Raw genomic sequence first — 21,325 nt, forward strand, 5'->3', positions numbered from 1 at the left:
CCTCCCAAAAAAACATATAACAATAATAACCACACCATTTTTCAATTTGTGTCACAGGACCGTGCTAGCATAAAGACAATCATGCCATTACAGACACTACTACAAAATATAAGTATACACAGCCCAATCGCTGTATGAATCACGCCGTGCTTGGCACAGCGTCTGGTAAGGAAACGATAAAACCCAACTATTGTGAGATTGCACTAGATTGAAGGAAACGTGAAAGAACATGTGTAGGTCATCGTATGAATTTATAAATTGGTCCTTAATTCGAGAAAGGGGGAATTCATTCCAGTGTTAGGATACAGAGTGAAAAAAAGTGAAAAAATAGTTATTTAAGACAAAAACGCATGAAATGTAATGTAGAAAATAGACGTAACGGTGAGTCGCCCAGTCTACGAATTCATGAGAGCCTCCTGCAATCCATTGTTTGATGGCTCTATTATGAGTGTTGTTGGTTTTTTTTTTGATTTTCTTTTTTTTTTGGTTATAAGAGTAACCTCTGGCATTCTCTTCTATGATGACTATACTCGACAACAATACCGTTCATACCTTTACCCTTTCTAAGCCTATACAAGAACCCCATTACAAGGAAGCCATTGCATCTCATTTTGTGCATACCGAGACAACGTGATAAAATTTTCTGCACGTCAGACAATATTACACAATTATGACTGATTGTTTCTCTCTCTCTCTCTCTTTTTTTTTACTCATACCTCCATCCCTTGGCCTAAAAATGACTCTAGGAAATACTTTCAGTTCCTCTTCGACTCTTGTCCTTTGGCACGAGAATGTGGTCGATGGCGAAAGCTACCGAGCGGGTTTGGTGACGTTGGATGCCAACTATTCTCTGGTCATTAACAGAGTTGATGAAGATGACGCTGGCCGATACTACTGCAATGTAACCGATTACAGGGGCATCCTCATCGGAAACTACACGGATGTGTCTGTGAGAGGTTCGTTTTCAGCGTACTATAATATAAGGTTGTATTTAGAAGTGAAAGACTGTAGGGTAGGTTAAAGACATTACATATCTACATTTTTTAAAGTGATTGAGTGTAGCATGCCACGTGAGATATAAGTAAATAGGTATGGAGCTAGTGGATTCCCCTGATACATAAACTTTCGAAAGCGCTATTTCTCCTTTCACCAGCTTCGTTTATGGGCGACTGGACAGATTATATCCTGCATTTTATGCTCGGTTAAATGTTGGAAGTATGACTTCATTACGAAATAATTTCTTTGAGAGCAACGCGTTCGCTGAAAGATCGATTTGTACAAATATCACATCACTGTTATCATAATCATCAGCAATGTTTTTATTACTATTGTCATTTTCAATTATAACAATATCATTCCCATGGCCTGTTTCTTTACAGGGATGGTTTGAAAGTTGTGTACAGTTTATAGTGTATGCTAGCTTTTATTGTTTTTTTTTAGGGGAGGGGAATTAACGTCTCTCCTCAAATGTTTATTTGCCAACTCTGCCGTGAGAGCATTATCATATCTTGACTTGCTATATTTCACCTTTTTGTATCAGATTATAGACTTGCATCGAAAGTATTTTACAACGCAAATGCATGCTGTCTTGTATTGATTCATAATAACCATATCGTCACTTTTGTGGCAAAAAAAAAATGAAAAGATATGATGATTGATATGCCTTAAATTTCGTAATAACCTCTTTTCTAACTTTTCCACAATGCATAGATAGCGCCCCCCCCCCCCCCCCCCCACAGAAAAATCTTAATCGATATTCTGTCAGTAAAATTATCTGTCAATTACTGGTAACGTGCAGTTGTGATAGCCAAATGCATTGAAACCTTTTCCATTACCTTCTCCTAGATATAGCACGACCTGCACGTTTTCCTGAATATGTCGTGTTAATCAGTATAAGTGATATTCATATTAAAAACATTTAGTTGGTTTGATTGATTATCGCCATCCATTACCTGTGTATGTAGGACAAGTACGAACATTTTTCGGGAAGTAATTGAGAGTTCATCTTTATTCTGCAGATTTTCTCTCCGTCAAAGGATGCTCAAATACGAACTGTTCCCTGATTTACGACCGACAAGACTCAGGACTGCTATGCCAGGCAAGAAACGTACCGCAGGATCTCGTCAACATATACTGGCTTCATGATGAAAGCGAGGTCTCCGATATTGCCTACCACTTTTCAAAATACAATAATGGAACGCAGAATATCGATGCGAAAATACCCATTTCGACAGGTGTTCAAGGGGTCTTTACATGCGTAGCTGAATCGCAGTCCACGCAGGACGAACTACAACGGATTGCCGTGACCATCACCATGACTCCGACTTCGCCGACGATTACAGACAGTATTACGTCATCAAAGTCAAAAGGAAGGCTTGTTGGTACTTGAAAAATGCTCTGTTGTTGACTTGACAAATGCTCGAGACTTATCTATGAAATCCAAAATTTTAAAGATAGCCATAAACTTTCCGCATTTTATCCTTTTTAAAGAAGCAGTTGATTTCAGAGATTTAAATCTTCCCTGAATATATGGACCGGTGAAGGAATAGCACATTTTATGGAAGATAATAGAGACAGCAACGTAAATATGAAACAGAATAAAAACGCCTTGGTGGTGTGGAGGTTTATGCACATGTATCTCTTTATCTATTGAAACCATTAGACAGCCAGTTACAATGCAGAACAGTCAAAAGTATTAACACATCTTGAAAGGACAAGCAAGTAAACAGAGGAAAGTCAGCGCACATATCGGTAAAGGTACATCGTAAATATTTGGGGCTGTGTTTCACTTTCTGGATGTTCTTCAAAACCAGAACCGTTCCAATATCTCTTTTATCTAGTGGCGGATCCAGAGGGGCGCAACCGGCACACGCTTCCATTTATTTTCCTTTAAAAACAAAGGAAATACAAAGAAAAAAAAAGAAAAAAAACCCAAACCCGGAAGTGGCACCAGAAATATTAGTTGCGCCCCCTTTCCCTTTACAGAATTCCTGGATCCGCCCCTGTTATTCCACCAGAGCATCAAAAGTCTTTATTTTCTTCTTGTATGCAATGTTTCTATTGAAGCTCTCATCGTCAGTATTATTGCCGGGGTTTTGCTTGGTGTCACCTGTTTGGCAAAGTGGCTCGTCGGCAAAGGTAAGTGAAAATTGCATTCCTGAATCTTTGATGTGTGAGTTATTTCAATGAGGTGTCAGTGTTGAAATGTATGATAGACACACATCTGAAATATTTAACGTGGTAGTTGCAGTGGCATAGATAAGAAAGTGTAAAAGAAACTCAAATTGGGAGAGATAGATTGAGCTGGAGCGAGAAAGAAGTAAAAGGGGAGAACCAGGAAAAGAAACGGACACACACACACACACACACACGCACACACACACACACACACATTCTTGCACATACCCCTGCTGTATCTTGACATTATTTATCGGTGGTACTCTGTTCAATGATTTCCACGGGTTACGCATATGTAAAGTTAAAATTGCTGCACAAGAGAAAGCATTGGACTTGCATGTAAAATATCACAAAACAAGCTGCACAATCTAAAAGTGATTGGCTTGGCATGTAAATGAAATAAGGACCATGAAAACGTTATAAAAGAAGTCTACATTGTATTAAAGCATTGACCTTGCGAGATATAAATTTTTACGCACGACTATGAATGAATTAATTTTACAGATAACAAGAAAATTTCTCAAATGACAACTTTATGCATTTCTTTTGCCCTCGGCAGGAAAGAGGGAGCCAGAAATCAACCAATCGCGATATTCTGGTGAGCTGATATGGTGTCGCCGCAATCGTTTCAATCTTATGTCTAATTAGTACCAGATCGGATTAGATAATGTAAATCATTTTTTTCTGTCTCTAATTGCGTAGATTACTCTGAATTCATTGAGAATGTATATTTTCCTCTTCAAAGAGAACTGTTTTATCCATTCTTTTTCTGACTGAGAGTGAGATATGCATCCCAATGTTGTTACGTTAAGAAAGTCAAATCAGATGCTTGCATACATTGCTTCCCCCCATAGATGTTTATTTTCAATGTTTTATTTCGGAATTGATCGTCTAGAGATAGTTATGTAACGTTGACAAAATTTGGAATGGGCTTCATATCTAGAAAACTTTGATTTGTAGAAATCTATGCATGCATTATCAAAAAATTTGATGTTATGCCTACTGCTTTTGCAAACAGGAGAACAACGCAATCAATGACAATAACTCGACTTACCCCGAAACGTATTTCACGTATTTCATATATATAATGGTGATCTTGCTCTGTACTAACGCCATACGAGCAAGAAATGATTATTTTAAAATCATCAACTTTGCACGTGAAAGAATAACAAATATTTTGTTGAAGAGTACTGGTTAACTACCAACTAAAGTACTGACTTATCTACGTCTTATTGCCTCATATTATCATTACGCCAGCACGTTTCAGTCATGGCGATTTGTACGCTCTTCTAATTTGTTGTTCAAAGGGTCCATCACCTACCTGGAGCTTTGGGAGATGTGCTCCAAGATTAACAATTACCAGGGGCTCGCTAAGGCCCTTACACAGTTCCTCATGGGTGATGACTGTCAGTTGGTAATACCACCTAAAGATATGTACAACGGTCTGTGCAGATGGAAAGAGAAGACTGAAGAGGAAATACAGTTGAGCCAGTTCAGCCCAAATAAAATAATACAGAAAGCGATGGAAGGTTAGTTTATTGCCCATTTATACTATTTATATGCCCTCGTCTGTGTAATAATGTGAAGTAATGTAATGTAAAATATAAATGTAATGTGATTGTGTGATTGTGTGTGTATGTGTGTGTGTGTAATAGAGAGTTTATCGGTGCCTTATGGAATCAATAATGGGAGTTTGATACACATCCTGAGTTAATTATTGGTTATGTCATTAAGATGGTTTATAGCATCGAAGATAGTAAGATTACATTTAAACTTAATTAAGATAATATGGTGTTTTTTCCTTTAAATTTCGCTGACTATTAATTGTACTTACCTCAGTTGTTTCGCCTGTTTTGTTGATTTTGCTTTATCTATAACTTTGTTACCGAACGCTACTCTGATATCCTTTTGTACTTGTGACCCTGCACCACAAAACAAACAAAAAGTCGCCAGACACGGATTTTTAGTTAAGAGCATATTGCGAAAGAGCAGACTTCAAGCTTTAAAATGATGTATAAATCAAATCAAATGGACTCTCCTAACCTATCTAAATATTGGAAAGAAAGCACCCACTCTAGAAAAGTGTGAACTGAGAAAAGAAACACAGGGTCTATTCAAGTGGTTAATCTTCACCAAGCCGTGCTAACTGTGCAATGAATGGGACAAAAAAAAATAGGTTGAAAACCACAGATTTAACCACAATGAAGGGATTATCAGATGAAGCTTAAATTGGGCATGTTCTATCAACACATTTTGTCCATAACAAATGCCAACTTTCAAAGCAGTACCGGTAGCATATCATCCTGTCTAAAGTTATTAGAGTTGAAAGTGGAGAATGTGTGCAGGTTTTTTTTTTTTTAAAGAAATGAAAAGGGGACTCTGAAGAGACACCTAGTCACACTATAAAAAATGTTCAAGATTAACTGCTAAGAAACACACTTTCCTGTTCATTTTATGATCCCCAAACTTTAGCATAATGTAGAAGAAGACTTGCTCTTTCAGAAAATATATAAAAGTCAAGATTAACCAAATTAACCCTTTTCACCTATTTTTAGTCCTCACATAAAATCAGTGCGTGCAACTTTTTGTTCATTTTGTGGTGCACAGTCACATTTTATATTCGAAATTTTACTACACATGCTTTCTTTGTACCTTAAAATCTCAGAATATCGCAGTAAACAAGGCGAGATTTCTCACGACGACATCAGTCATATCTGCTGGTCTGTCGACAAACAACCTCAACGACTTGAGAAGCTGCTGAATGAACTAGGCATAACCCAAATAGATCTTGAATTAGAGGCAAAGAGAGCGAAGGTGGAGAAGTGTTCTGCATTGCTAGCAGAATGGATTAGTGCTGAGACACAGAGGACAAGTTCCAATGTCAATGAAGGAGAAGATATAGAACTAAAAGAGATGAGAGTGACAGAGGACGAGAAAAAAGAAAAGAGGCCAGTGATTGGAGGCCAGAACGAAGAAAGGACACCAGTGATAGTTGGTAAGAAATCTGAACTGACTCTAATGGAAGAAGACAAGAAAGAGGAACAAAGGACAGGAAAAGAAAACAAGGAACAACAACAGACGACAGTGAAAGAGAAATATATCAACTTCATGGTGACACTTTGTTTGGCTCTGGAAAACACTGGTTGTAAGGAAGTGGCAAAGACGTTCTTCCAGAGTAAGTTGATGTTTGTCCGAAAGTGAAAATCATATGAAGTAATTCATATTCTAGTAACATAGTAGATACATTGTACAGAGAAAAATACGCCTTTTAAACACGAAACATTGTTTTTTTAATCAAAGAATAAAATGTCTAAGAGTTCGGGTATCCCATATAGTCCTTCTGCAAAAAGATACAGTATGCTGATTCCCCAGAGAGGATTTCAACCTAAGCTTTAAACTTTGGATCTTTTTGTCAACTAGTGTGCATCTCTCTCTTGCATTAAAATCCAGAAGTTTTCAAGTATCAAGGATGAAAACTGGCAGCAGAGATCATGTTTTCTAGAGGTTAGTGACTGACGAAGGCTGACTCTCTGAATGCATAGAATTGTAGTTAGGCATGTCTGAAAGGCAGAAAGCCTACGTTGTAGGGATGAAATGATAACGTTTAAGCTCAGCAAGATGAGTGCACAAATCTGTAGCACAATTTATTTAGTACTCTCTTTTGTTGTTGCAACCGATTTTTACAAGCGTTATCGTCATAATAATATGTAGAACTTTTTTTAATGATAATATGTGGAGTCATTGTTATAATTATTATTTTTATTTGTTTATCTATTTATTTATTTTTTTTTTTTTTTTGGGGGGGGGGGGGGTGTTTGTATCAGTTTTCTTGTGTTGCTGAACAAAAATGCCTGTCTTTCATGACACCTGTAAATAGATTGACGTGAGGACATATCAACTGTAATTAATGCGATTACTATTCAGGTTTGTAAGTCCTACAAATACGAAACGGGGCTATAATGTATTTAATCAAAACTTTGCAGGGTAGAATAAAAATAGGTAAATAAGCAAATTACATACGGTTTTGACTTTGATGATAAATAAAATGTAGACCAAAATACATATTTTCAGTAGAGAAAACAGGCAGGGGAGAGGAAGAAAAATAAACGAACGATACAGAGCACAACTTAGTATAGTTATATATAAATCAACATATTTTTCAGTTGTTTTTTTTTCAGGCACGCGTATAACACTTCCAACGACTCTCCCTATCGTAAGGTGAAAAATGTAGTCTGAATTTGACCAGAATTTATACGCGTTGATCATACTGTCGCTAATACAGGTCGTCTTGATAATGTACCCACAGAGAGCAGAACGAGTTTACCAGTGTTAACAAATTGGCCGCATTGTTATCACTTCAATTTACCTCCTCGTTGCCTCAAGACCGTGACTGAAAACTGGCTGTATGACAGGCCATTAAAATTGTCTTGCATGTAATCTTACCGAAGGAAAAAAAGAAACCCGCATGTGCCCATATAATAGTGAACAGTTATTCCTCCAAGGATCAAAAGCGGGTCCTTTATTCCTAACAGTTCATGACGTTATCAAGACGCGTAAAGTGTATCTAGCAAGACTATGTATAAATATAATGACTAGAAACTTCGATATCTTTGTTGTTGTTGTTGTTGCTGTTGTTGCTTTTGTTGTTGTGCAAATATGACTTTCGGTACCGTCAGGATCATAATTTAGCAAACCTGTCTTGTTTCCGAGTATTTGAAGTGTCAAGTGCACAGCGTTATTTCTGACAAAACTACAGTGAATGACGTGTTATCAAAATTTGTCGCCGGTCTCGTATCTTATACAGTTTCAGAAAAGAACAAAAAGCCGTTGGATAAGGAGAGCATTGAGACAGTGGCCCTGGCTATAACCAAACGACACTTCGTGTCACTAAGTAGAGAAACACACATGAAGCCAGAAGACGTAGATGCCAGAAACAGGGAGAACTTGGAATGGATGTTTAGAACAGACAAGCTGCTGGAAGACTGGGTGTCGAGCCAAAAATGCAGCAATTACGAGATTAGATGTCGACTTCGTGAAGCTGTTGAAAAATGTGACCGCAAGGACGTTGCAGGTACCACGTGATTACTGGTATTTTGTTTGTCACGGTTTTTTTTTTGTTATGGAATGTATTCTGTATTATCAAAAGAAACGTATTAAATCAGGTTCTGAATTGATTTTATAACAATAGAGTAAATGCTACTTTGATAAACTTAAGGTAAAATACTGATTGGAAATTAAGTTGACAGGGGAGGGAGAGAGAATGAGAGAGAGAGAGAGAGAGAAAGAGAGGCAAGAATCAATGTTTGAAACTCTATATCAGAATTGAACTCGATTTAGATAATCATTCCCATCTTCGTGATCTTGAGAAATCCACTTTGTCAGTATGAAAAGGCGAGTTGAAGCCTACAAACAGTATTTTTTCCCAAGCCAATATATGAAGAGTTTGTTTGCAAAAACCGATAAGTCCAAATTTGCCAAATGGAGATATTTGCGATTAAAGGTCAAGGAAAATAAGGAGAATAATAAGAAAATTTTTGCTTCTTTTGACCATAACTTCAAAAATATACCTTAATACGTAGTGACCAATGTATCATTTAAAAGGTATTATTTTGTACTTTATGACAGAGATCGTACTTCAAAATCTTCCAAAATGGACTTATCGGTTTTTGCGAACAAACTCTTCATATATCTAATCGAATATACCTGTTGAAAAATTTGCGTCGAAATGAGTCATCTCGTTTCCTTTCATAACGTTTCAATTTCGTTTTCTAACAGATACATGCATACAGAAAGACCAATGCGCCATCTACGACGAGAAGGAGCCGAGTGTGGCCATCCAAAATGAGCAAGCGAGACCGACAGGGATAGAATGTAGGGCCTATAAAAGTTAGTATAAACTTGTGTGTTATTAAGAGACTTGTCAACTAATTCTGCTTTGCATTAGACTCTGTTGTGCAATGTCTCATCAGAAGACTGAAACATCACGGGCAACTCACTAATAAAGACAGCTGAAAGAAGACACATGGTGACTGGTAGGGATGAGGCAACCGTCTTTAGAATGACAGGGAATAATGAAGTTGTTCGTGAGGTACATGATGAGAGAGGAAAATTAATGTTGATGATAGTTATAGCCGTAGTGCTATCTCCAATGTGTCTTCGTGCTTACTTCAGTCATCAGAATAAATGCCATAGTATAAACATCGTGCAATTCTGTAACCCATTCACGAATTCACCCAACTATACGCGGAAAGGCGTCTATGGAAAATGTATGATATGATTATACTTTTTCTTTCTTTCCTGCACCACAGTCAATGGGAAACACGTAATCTAAAAAGGCAGATTGGTGTTGCAGAAGCGTAGCGTATTATTAAGAAATACGTACAATTTCAAAAATTGTTATAGTGCTTGAATTATCGGTAAAGCTTATCTGTTTTTGGAATAGCGTTAACAAGGTTGATACAAATTGTGTTACTCATTAAATTTTGTGTCATGACAGTACAAATATGTAATGATTATATCAATAACAATGAGGGAAAGAATAATGATAGTGAAATTGAAAGTAGGAAGAATGTGATGGTAATAGGAAATCTGTTTTTAATTTTTTCCTAATTATTTTTGTTGTTACCAAAGGCAGCACAGGTAATGGTGTGGGTTCCATCAATGACTTGAGCAATGATGCAAAGAATTCTGTGGAAGACGCGCCGTCTGAAAAGAGTAAGTTATTATTTTCTTTAAGGCACGGAATCAACACAATACAATATAGTGCTCTAGCGATAATTTATCAAGACTACAGCTCGTTTCGAGGAACTCTGCGTCAAGCCATGTGTCCAGTTTATTTGGACGTGTGCAATGATTTGAACAATAATCATAATTCCTATCAGGATCATGAAGATGATAACACTTACAAAAAATAGCTACAAGAAGAAGCCTGAAGATCACACCTAGGTAATTCAAAAAGGGTGACGTAAATTTTTATTGTCTGTTATATCAAAGCAGAGCATGTTTTTGTCAACTATTACTGATGATGATGAGTAGGAAGATGATAATAATCATCCATGTTGTTCCGAGGTGTTCCATTTATTGCTTTGTCTGTTTTTGTGTCTGCTTTTTAGATTTTCTCTTTCATTTAGAGTTATATAGTAAAACGTTTAAAATAATCTCTGGTGTCATAGTAATAGTGCGCAGACTATCGGTTTGCTATATACAATCATGACACCTTGAGGAATTGTTGAATATGGCAAAGGCCGAGGGACGAAACTATGATTCGTACCCGGATGGTCATCCAAGCGCAACTAAATTTGATCGGTTTCTATTTCAGACGATAACTGCTATGAGCTTAGCTTAAATGGTATTTTCTCCCACACACAACCGAATGAAAAGGACTTGTGCTTTGTCATTAATTTCCCTACATTTGCAGCCGCACTGTTGTCCCAGACCAAAGACCAAAATACGGAGGAAACAGAGGAGAAGTCCTGCTCCAATGAATCCGAGGAAGGGAAATATGATAACAAAGACAATGCAGAAGACCCAAGCGGTAAATAATTGTATTCCTTGAGGTAATTGTGCAATGTATTATTTTTTTTTTACGTCCATAATCTTGTCGGGGTACGTTGTCCACAAGAAAATACTATGGAATTTGAGCAATTCGACAAGGAATGTAAAATAATATTTTTGATACATTCTCTTTCCATAGAATCCGGCAGGGGCGGATCCAGAATTCCGTTCGCACTCACCCCTGCCCATATTCTTCTTTTTATTTCTTTTGTTCTATCAACACATAAAGGAGGTGCCTTGTGTCATCTCCTGGATCCGCCACTGTCCTGTAGGCCTATTGTAACGGTCATGTGCAGCCGCATTATGCTTCTCACAAAAAAAAGAAGAAGAAAAATTACATAACCAGTGTCGAAGGCCTACACGTGTATATGTAGGCTATGTAAGGCAATAAGGATTGAATGGGAAAACTGTTCTTCCAAAAGGGCATGCGGTTGTTGACGGCATGTATAATATTCAGATAATCATTCATTCATTTATTTCATTTATTTCCCTGTTATAGAGTATATAGAAAATTAATTTTCATAATTGACTAAAAAAGATTTGAATGAAGTAAAGGACATCCTTGACATAAAGAAACGTACATAAAAGAACACGAAAAGGGAGAAAATGGAAACAAAATATACCAATTTAAAACAAAGTAAAATGATAACATATGAAGCGTTTGTTCGCAAAAACCGATAAGTCCATTTTTGAAGATTTTAAAGTATGGTCTCTCTCATAAAGTACAAAATAATACCTTTTAAATGATATATTGTTCACTACATATAAAGGCATATTTTTGAAGTTATGGTCAAAAGAAACAAAAATTTTCTTATTATTCTCTTTATTTTTCTTCACCTTTAATTACAAATATCTCCATTGGGCAAATATGGACTTATCGGTTTTTGCAAACAAGCTCTTCATATTAAGATTTTTTTCCCTCCAGAGATGAAAAAAAAAAAAACCACACAAACGAAAACGACGCAGAATTAAAGGAAAATAAGCAAGCAATGAACAAGACACAAATACTCCGACTTTGATAGTAAAATATAGGCCTATACATGACAATAATTATGTTACAGTACATATTGAATATACAATAATATGTGTTCTTGCTATTTCCAGAGCGCTGCGTTAATAGGTAAAACAATGTGTTATAAAGAAGAGAATATTCATATGCAGGCAAAATCTTTGCTTTCCAAAAGCTTTTTAATCAATTCTTTTAGGAAGAATGCGTCTCAAGATGATTATGATATGTTTTATCAATAGTTATTCGCTCTTTTTGCGTGTGGTCTAAGGGATATGTATATATGTCAACAAAGCAAGAATATGCTGGGCAATGGCCCTTTCACGCATGATCAGCTCTCCGATAATGTCAATAGACTAGTGTAGTTGTATGGCCGTCCTATATATACATGGTTATATCCTATATAATTAGCCGACTGAAAGGTCAATTTGGTATTGGTCTGTCTTTGCCAATGTATCATCGAATTATGATTATACCAAAACCAGAGAATGGGATGCTTGAGGTTGTTAGCGTTTGTTGCTTATTATTTTTTTTATATTACCACCACACTTACATTTCCTCTGATGTGCAAGACAGAATGTCAAACAGCAGAGCAGAATGACACCGAATCAGGATTGCCAACACTCGAGGAGCAGGGAGACGTGGAAGCAGCCAGCGCAGCCAGCACCGAGGGAGAAGAAGATGTAGGTAAAGGTAAGTGTTTCTTGCGACCACATAGCGTCTTTCATAGGCTCATAATTTTGGAGCGTTTTTATGATTCTTTATTATAATATAATTATTTCTCTTTTGGGGAGATTTAGAAAACAAACACACAATCACACGATGTAATTAAGGCAACACATCCTCAATGGAATACCAAATACAGGCGTAATACGAACATCTGTTTTGTTGATGATTTAGGTAATCATAAATGTGGTAATAGATTTATTTCACATGTTCTGTTTTATTTGTGTTTTTTGATTTTGCTTTTTTTAATCCTGGAGCATTTTCCCCTTAGAGAAAGTCCAAAAAGATCTGTCTTCCTTTTTTTCTCTCTTTGTCTCTGTCGTTACTTATTAGCATAATTAGTACATTTCAGTTTTTGCATTGTTTTCTGATGTAAGCAATAAAGAACGTATTACTAAAGGACGACGACATCAACTATGATTATACACAATATACTGTATAGTAGGTCCATGTTTCTGTGTCGACCTGCGACTACCAGTATGACTACAGTAATATATAGAAACATGTATGCATACATGCATCCTATATCGATTTGTCTTTGAACAATTTTAAGTAAACTTTTAGCAAATCTACTGTAGTCTTAAATTGTATGACTTCATGTTGAATTGTTACAATAAACACGAAGTTTTGATTTGCTGTCCAGTCGATATCCAGCGTCGAATGATAATGAAGTATTTTCTTTTGGAATCTTGCCCCGACGACCGTCAAGAAAAATGTCAAACCTTGATTTAAGTTTGGATTTGTTTTTGAGTTGTGTTTTAGTGTTTTTTTTTTGTCATTTTAGTTATTTGTTTGTTTGTTCGGTTTTTTTTTATTGCAAGGTGATTGAAATGTATAATAGAAATGATAGTATCAACTATTCCGTAATGTCTCGCCTCATACTCGGTATGATTTCAGGTCAATTGACTCGGGGCATAAAATCAAATTAATCGGGTCAGTAACAGGGATCAGGTCAAAATGCACAATTAGGCCTAACCACAACATTAACAACAGTAGCAACAACAACAACAACAACAACGATGAGATGAAAAACAAACCCGTTAAAATCATCCAACCCAGGAGTGTTGTTTGGCTGCAGGTATCACATGGTGACAAGGCAGAGATGGAGAATCTTCCTTATGCTATCTTTTGTTGTTACTGTTGATGTTTCATGTAGTCAGCAGCATAACCAAGGAGGAAATTCAACTCATCAGGAAGTATGCCGACCCGGAGGTAGTGCGAAGTATCGCCATAGACTTAAGGCTTGATAACCCAGAGTCTGTAGATGATATGGACATCGTTCTAGCGCTTGAAAGGGAGAGGGGAAGAAGGAGAGCAGGCCAGCGAGAAAGGATCAGGAAAGCTTTGAAAAAGACGATTGCCAAATACGGTAAAATTACTTTCTATTTGGAATTGGGTATAGCTTACTTCGTTGATCTTGAATAGAATGGTTGATTTATTTTTTAGAATGTGGTGCCTCACTTCAAACGAAATCGCAATTATAATGTACACGTATTTTGCATTGTTTTTCTGAAGTGATTGAATGGCCTAAAACTCTTCAAAACGTAATGGAGACAAACAAAGGTCACTCAGTCATGAAAATTCAAGTTTAAAAGGAAAATCGTGTTTAAAGGGGATGGCTAGTAACTGATCAGTAGAAATCAGTGGGACTGCTGGGGGATGATTGTGCCAATTCTTGTGAGATTTATTTAAGAGTATAGTTGTGTGAAAATTATTTGCTTCAGAATGGTCTCATATTATTCAAATAATGTGCAGTTTAATGGTTCCAGGCTAGCATGCCTGTACAGTGACGGGGCATTTAACTGCACATTTAATACCTACGACACCACGACGGTGATGAGTCATTGTAAATTGTAAAAATTAAAAATTAATGGGTTCTAGTACTACGACTGAGTTTAGCAATCGAGATGATAGCCCTTGCCGAGTATATTATTATGCATTAGTATGTTTTTCTTTATCATGGCTTAAACTAAAGCGTTGAATGATCAATACTGAATGACTACGTCTATGAAAAGCAATGTGTCAGTAAGTTGCAAGAGAAACATTTTAGATGAAGAATTATCTTTTTAGTAAAACATTATCCGTTACTTTAAAAGGTTAAAACAACACTTGCTGTTGGAGGGAAGCTCGGGGGTAGAGGATGAGATTCCTGATTTTCAATAGTAGCACAGGTTATACTTTTATCATCGTGTGCTTGCTTGCCCTTTTTATCAGTGAGTGCTACATACTTATGTGATGCATATTTGCAGAGCAAAACATAGCTGCGGAAATTTGACCAAAAGGAAGGATTACTGAGATTCAGTCACAACACTGTAAAAAATTTGTTTAGTTTCTAAACACCTAACTAAACACTTTTCTGTGACAGTTTAAAAACACTGCGACGCGTTTATTTATTAAACATGTTTAGGAACTAAACACATGCTGTGTTTATTTTCAGCACACCCGAGGTGTTTATCACACACACATGTTTATGTTTTAAACGGTTATGATGTTTAAAAACTAAACACCTGCTCTGTTTATAGCCTAAACACCAAACGTTTACACCATAATCACTCACAGTGTTTAAATACTAAACACCGCACAGTCACATAATCACCCACAATGTTTAAGATCTAAACACTGAACCAAAAAATAAACATGACGCAATGTTTACAATGTAAACACTGCGACATGTTTATTCGCTGTGACAGATTAAAAACACTGCGACATGTTTATTTGCCATTTAAGTGTTTATTCTCAGAACACATGTCTGATTTTTAGATCGATCACAAAATTGCATACACTAAACATGTGACATGTTTACATATTAAACATCGCAATTTCTCAGTGTTTATATGATACATGTTTACACCTTATACATGCTGAGTGTTTATATGAGACATGTTTACACATCATGCATGGTAATTTCCACGTGTTTATATGAGACATGTTTACACATCATACATTCATACATGCTAATTTCTACGTGTTTAAATGAGACATATCATCATGCATGTTAATTCCATGTATATTTATTAATGTACAGTGGATTGTTTTCACTTTTTTTGTGTGCATGGAATGAGATAAACGCATAACATTATATAGAATTAAATTTACCCAGTATGTACCAAATCATCAGCACACTTACATCGCATAATACCAGGGAAGACCTGGGCTGGCTTTCACAAACATTTTGGCTACAAGAGTCAAAGGCAATTCTCTGAATGCAAGTTATCAAAACATCAGTCAAAGCTTTGGCAATATCTGATGAATAATAAGATAAAATCCTTGAAGGGAGAAATCGAGTCCAATAAATAAGATAGTCTGATAAAAAAGAGTAAAATCTTACAAGTTTAACAGTAAAAATTTTAATGAAATCGGATGAAAAATAAGGAAGTTATAAAATTTCGAAGTTTTGCTGATTTCTGCAAAGCAGTTAAAAGTGGATATGAATATGCAAATGAGTGAGTTGACCATACCATAACCTCACAATTTTCCGTTGATCGTGTACAAAAAATGATGAAATTCAATGTTTATGTTAATGAAATGTGAAACATTATGGTATTGCTGGTTGAATAACTTCAGAAAAGTGATCAGTTTGACATATCAGGACTTGAGCCTCGGGAATAATTGCGTTTGAATGAAAAACTTGAAATTAAGTAAGTTGTGAGAGAATGACATGCCCACGTTGCCATTTGCATATTCATATCAACCATTCAAGAACTGTTTCCTCAAAAATTAGCGAAACTTCAAAATGTCATAACTTCCTTATTTTACATCCGATTTCTATCAAAATTTCACCAATGAACTCTTAATATTTTACTCTTTCTTATCAGACTAGCTTGTATTTGGACTGGATTTCCCCTTTAAATATTGCCATGTTTTGCTATACGACACAATACTGAGTTAAATGCAAGATACCTGGGAGTCACTGGCCTGTACACGAAGACGTAAATGAAATTCTCTCCCATACACACAGTAAAGTTTGTATATGCAGGAAATGGCACACAACTCATTTTGGAGAAAAAAAAATATTGCATTTAACAATTACTTTTCAGTCACATGTAATTCTTGGCCTGCTTTCAAGAATTGCCGTCTTTCTACTATATTCAGAACTAATTCTTAGTATTGTAAAACAAACTAATAAACTTGTTGGTTGTGAATTGCAACTCAACGCTTCGGAAGCTTGACATGTATGTAACACCTCCAGGAACATAACTGCAGTCTGTGAACAAATCCATGCCGACCTTGAAGATTGCATCAATTAGGCCTATTGGCAATTAGTGCTTTGGGGTGTACCCGAACCAGATTAGCTCACGGCAAATTATACCCTGCACAACACTTTGGTCGTATTGGTACTGATCAGGGAGTGTAGATGATGCACTCCATCATAAGGAGACCAAAAAAAAGAAAAAAAAAATGTTTTCACTGTATTTAGCCTGTGGTGAACATCTGCACTCCCTGATCAGTACCAATAATGGAACTTAAATACATACATGATATTGTTCTTTTCACTGCGACGATCACTGAAAGTACATGTAGGCTAACAGTACTGTATGGATTTTTCACTTTTGCTATTTTGAGAGAAATATTAGAATGTTAGTGGATTTCAAGGGGTGAGTGAGAAAAAACTACCTTGCTAGAACATTGGAGAAAGAAGTCAAACTCAATGGGTATACATGAATAGTCTATTAGAGTCTAATCAGTCTCATCATACTCCACATAATCATGGTATGGAGGGCTACTTTCAATCTCGACACAGCAGAGCTTTTGGTAAAGACAAGAGGATATGAACAAAGAAAAAATAATGCATTGCAACTGGAGGCGGGAGGGTATGCAAGGCTGTCATGAACACGCGATGTGATCAGCAAGACTCCTCCCTTGTCAATTTGTCAGTCAGTTGCAAGACCCCTCCCTATTCTCCATACATGTTGTACTACATTTCTAATACCTCTCTCCATGTGACCGATTTCAAGAATATCTCAGAAAGAAAATATTAATTACCGAATACTGCATTTCCTATCAGGTCTACAAGAAAATTGCAAAGAATTCCAAACAAATGCAACTACTGGCCTCTTATTTGCGTCCAATATCTGCTGATTGTATTGGGAGCACCTGAGGGAAAAATGAAATGGCTGATATTTTGATTTGATTTGTTTTGATTTCTATATTCCTTTTTGCACAAGAATATAACAGAAAGCCAATCGAACAAAGTTCTTGAGTAATACCTTAACAGTGTATTACAAGGACATTGGTTGATGAATAAAATGAAGTGAATAAAATTGTTTTTCTTAATAGTGTAAAACGATTTCGAGCAAGTGTCTTTACATGTTAGATAAAATTACAATTTTACTTACCAGCTTTTAAAAAAGACAATTACACATATCTATGAGCAATGAGAATGCAGGTGACCATTATCGTAAGCACAGAGGACAATAGAATTGCTTTGTTTTGGATATCCCTGCCATTTCAAAACCAATTTTCATCAAATAAGCAATGAATTCCTCTTCGAATTATATCCAGGCCCCCTACCTTCATATTTCTTTAGAGGTTCGTCATTATGTAATACACACACGCATACACACACACGGAGAACTGAAGCCCCATCGCATACAAAACCCTATCACCCCCATATGATTTACTTTATTCTAGTATACAGGTTTAGATGCACACTGTCAGTGAAGACAAAAAAAAACAATAGAAAGGTTGCTCTAACAGATGGGATGCCTCCTAATAGGTCTGTAGTGCATCATGACGATGTGGGACATCACATGGCTAGCGGGAAAAAGATTAGTTTAGTAACATTCAAAATTATTTATCCATGGTTCATTTCCTTCATATGGCATGTAGGCCTATAGATATACTGTATATCAGTATATCTTGTGATGTCCTTGTAATCCTCAGATGTTTGCACTTTTAGACGGGTTGTATAGAAGTAAGCGCATGCATCTGTCATTCTAATCCAGACAGGTTTGGTGTGATCCCTGGTCATTTCTTCCATGACGTACTGGTGCTGGTAAAAAGAAATGATTACACAAGGAAAACAAATCAGTTGGCTTTCCAATACAATGGACTTAACTGCTCCCATAGATTCTGAAAATGAATGGATAGCAAAGAAGTTGACTGAATCCATAAGCAAGTTCAAATTAAAAGGAATGACAGAATCCCTTCATCACATTAGCACTTAGTGTCTTGCGTCAGTTTTTACTTACTTTGATGAATTTTCTGGAAATAATTCAAGTCTTTTTTGTTGTTGTTGTTGCTTCTTACTTGTTCATCATCATTATCAAGCAGAGTTACGACCATTACTGTATCCTTTGTCTCTTGGGTGAAGATTTTCACATCTGTAATTTACACTTTCAACAATATTTGCAATAAATCAATTTTTCATATTCATTTTAGCTAATGGATTGGATTCGGGAGTCGGGAGTAGCTAACCCCCCCCCCCCCCAAAAAAAAAGACCAAACAAACAAACAAACAAACAAATAAACAGAAGAACTTAAAGCATCTAAAATCTGCATTTTATAGAAAATAATTTACATGCCCTTTTACATAATATTCATTGATTTGGCTCTGCAATTTTGAGTACATGTACTTACTTGATTTCCACTTTCCACATGGGTAGTATACAGTGATGAACTATCCCCAGTTGATTTACTCTGCTGACTGCACCATTCCTCGTTCTCTGCCAGCAGAGGTAATGTCTTGCAGAATTTAAACAGTCGTCAGGACATCATCTTCACCCACTTTGGTGCCATCGGCATCCCTTTCCAAGACATCCTAATGGGTTTTACATTCAATTTTCACCACCTGTTGAGTTATGAAGAATTAACAGGGAATAAAACTGAATTTCACTCAAAATATAGTCACTAACCCATCGTCATTCACATGAAAGATACTTCATAACTTCGTAAAAATTAAAGATACAGTGAGTTTACCCGCTAGGCCGAGTTTACCCATAACTACGGTACCGGTAATCTGTAGAGTGTAGGAATATTGCAACGTTAACAACACTAACACGTTACAGTTTAGGAGAGCGTTCCCCGTTCTAACGTTAGATTTAGAAATAGAAAACTAAAACAAACGAGCAAAATCTTTCAGGGCGTAGCCTATTTCTACGCATACTACAGTTTTACATTAAACGAGGGCAATTTTGCAATAAATCTTGTTATTCACCGACTTAGCAGACTTAGCAGACTTACCGCTTTCATGCAGGCCGGCCAGGCTAGAACTTTATCGCTTCGACGCCATCTTAGCTAGATCCGCTCCTTTAGCTTTATGCAGTATTATACAGTAGTACGGCAATACAGTCAGTGCAGTCGATCGAGTCGTAAGGACAGTGTAGTGGACGATAACAAGCCTCGAATGAATGCGCACGTACTGTAGGCCTACGCACATCACGCTGCTAGGGCAGCCAGCCAGCCAATCAGACAGATCCATCCGCACAGGACGTACGCGCACATCTCCTTTCCCGCCAATGGTGCATTGATTATGGTCATAATTATGCATAGCACGAGTGTGCGCTAGAAGTGCACGCACAGGGCACCACTGCGTGCGTTGTGGCCGCGGCCGTCATGTCACATGCGCTGCTGACTTGTAGAGTACGAGTAAGCACAGTGTTTATGTTAAACATGTGCGGTGTTTAGAACGTGTTTACGAGGCGTTCTAAATGTAAACGCGTCTGTTTACCCTGACAGTAGAAGTGTTTAGGCCTAACCAACAAACATTTGGGTAATGCCCTAAACCATGAACGAAATTATTAACAAAGGCAACTCCCATTTTTTTCTAGCAGTTAAAATATAGAACTGTACATGCGAAACCAAAATATAAATTTATTACAGTTGTATTACATATTTTTAGGTTATCCTATTTCCTTATTGATTAGGCATTTCCATGAAAGGCCTAAAACATGAATTGTTTCATAGTGTATCTTGATGCCGTCACAGTTTCCACTTTCTCGTGATAAAAGGAAACTAGAAATTGCAATTTACACACCATTTCCAACACTCCTTCATATATTTGGACATAGCCAGAATAAACACTCCAACTAAACACTCCAAGCTAAACACTTTAACTCTCAATACTTTACACGTGCTATACACACCGGGCGTTTAGATGTTAAACAAAGTGTTTAGATTTTTAACACTGTGTTTAGTTCATAAACATGTCGCATGTCACATTTTTTACAGTGAAGGATGGCTCAACATGTCCATGTATTTCCATATATTACGGCTCATTTAGGAAAGTGAAAGAATGACATGTAGATAACGTCTTTCGGTACATTGAGAAATAAAGAAAAAAATTATCTCATATTTAATTGAATGAATCAAACTACAATTTACCACTAAATCTACTTGATGTATTGCAGGGACGATATATAATTACCGAAGTGGAACAATGTTTTCACTAGAATACGATTGTAATTTTGCAAATGACACTATTCATTCGTTGCAATTCGTTATCCACACGTACATTCATCCTTACATGTAAATGATCCCAGTCTCGAATCACGTGTTACATTTCTGTTTTATGTACAGATAAGCACAACAGAGCCCTTTTACAATCCCCATGTTCATTTAGATAAACGTGATATGAACTAGATGATGTCATAAAATCAAATGCGCTGGATGGTCGAGCGTTATGGGAAGTTATCTGGCTTTCCATGAAATTGAGGCAATGCTTTTCCCGTACGTCCGGGCTTGTTGATGCATGGTTTCACATAATTGATTGTTCACAGAGGAGCTTCTTGCGGAGAAAGGATACAACGAAGTCTTCAAAGCTGAAATTCCCCGACTGGCCAGGCGCCTGCTCATGACTGATGTCTACCCATTCGCCCAAGCCTTGGGTTACAGCATTCACCGGCTGGGCCAATTTCAAGTTGA

The 21,325-nt window shown here is 36.8% G+C and overlaps 1 protein-coding gene across 1 annotated transcript; it reads left to right on the top strand.

The window, feature by feature from the left end:
* The first annotated feature begins 736 nt into the window (after window positions 1-736).
* LOC139720283 (uncharacterized) lies at window positions 737-21,325 on the top strand. Its single transcript, XM_071631641.1, has 14 exons — window positions 737-956; window positions 2,019-2,381; window positions 3,067-3,138; window positions 3,737-3,775; window positions 4,485-4,706; window positions 5,843-6,352; window positions 7,982-8,248; window positions 8,953-9,063; window positions 9,808-9,891; window positions 10,595-10,711; window positions 12,314-12,430; window positions 13,620-13,832; window positions 21,181-21,263; window positions 21,296-21,325. The coding sequence occupies exons 1-14, from the start codon at window positions 737-739 to the stop codon at window positions 21,323-21,325; spliced, it is 2,448 nt and encodes an 815-aa protein (XP_071487742.1).

The sequence above is a fragment of the Diadema antillarum genome, unplaced genomic scaffold, assembly GCF_040938485.1.
Source record: "Diadema antillarum isolate AM-2024a unplaced genomic scaffold, OU_Dant_1.0 scf00000125, whole genome shotgun sequence".
NCBI lineage: Eukaryota > Metazoa > Echinodermata > Echinoidea > Diadematoida > Diadematidae > Diadema > Diadema antillarum.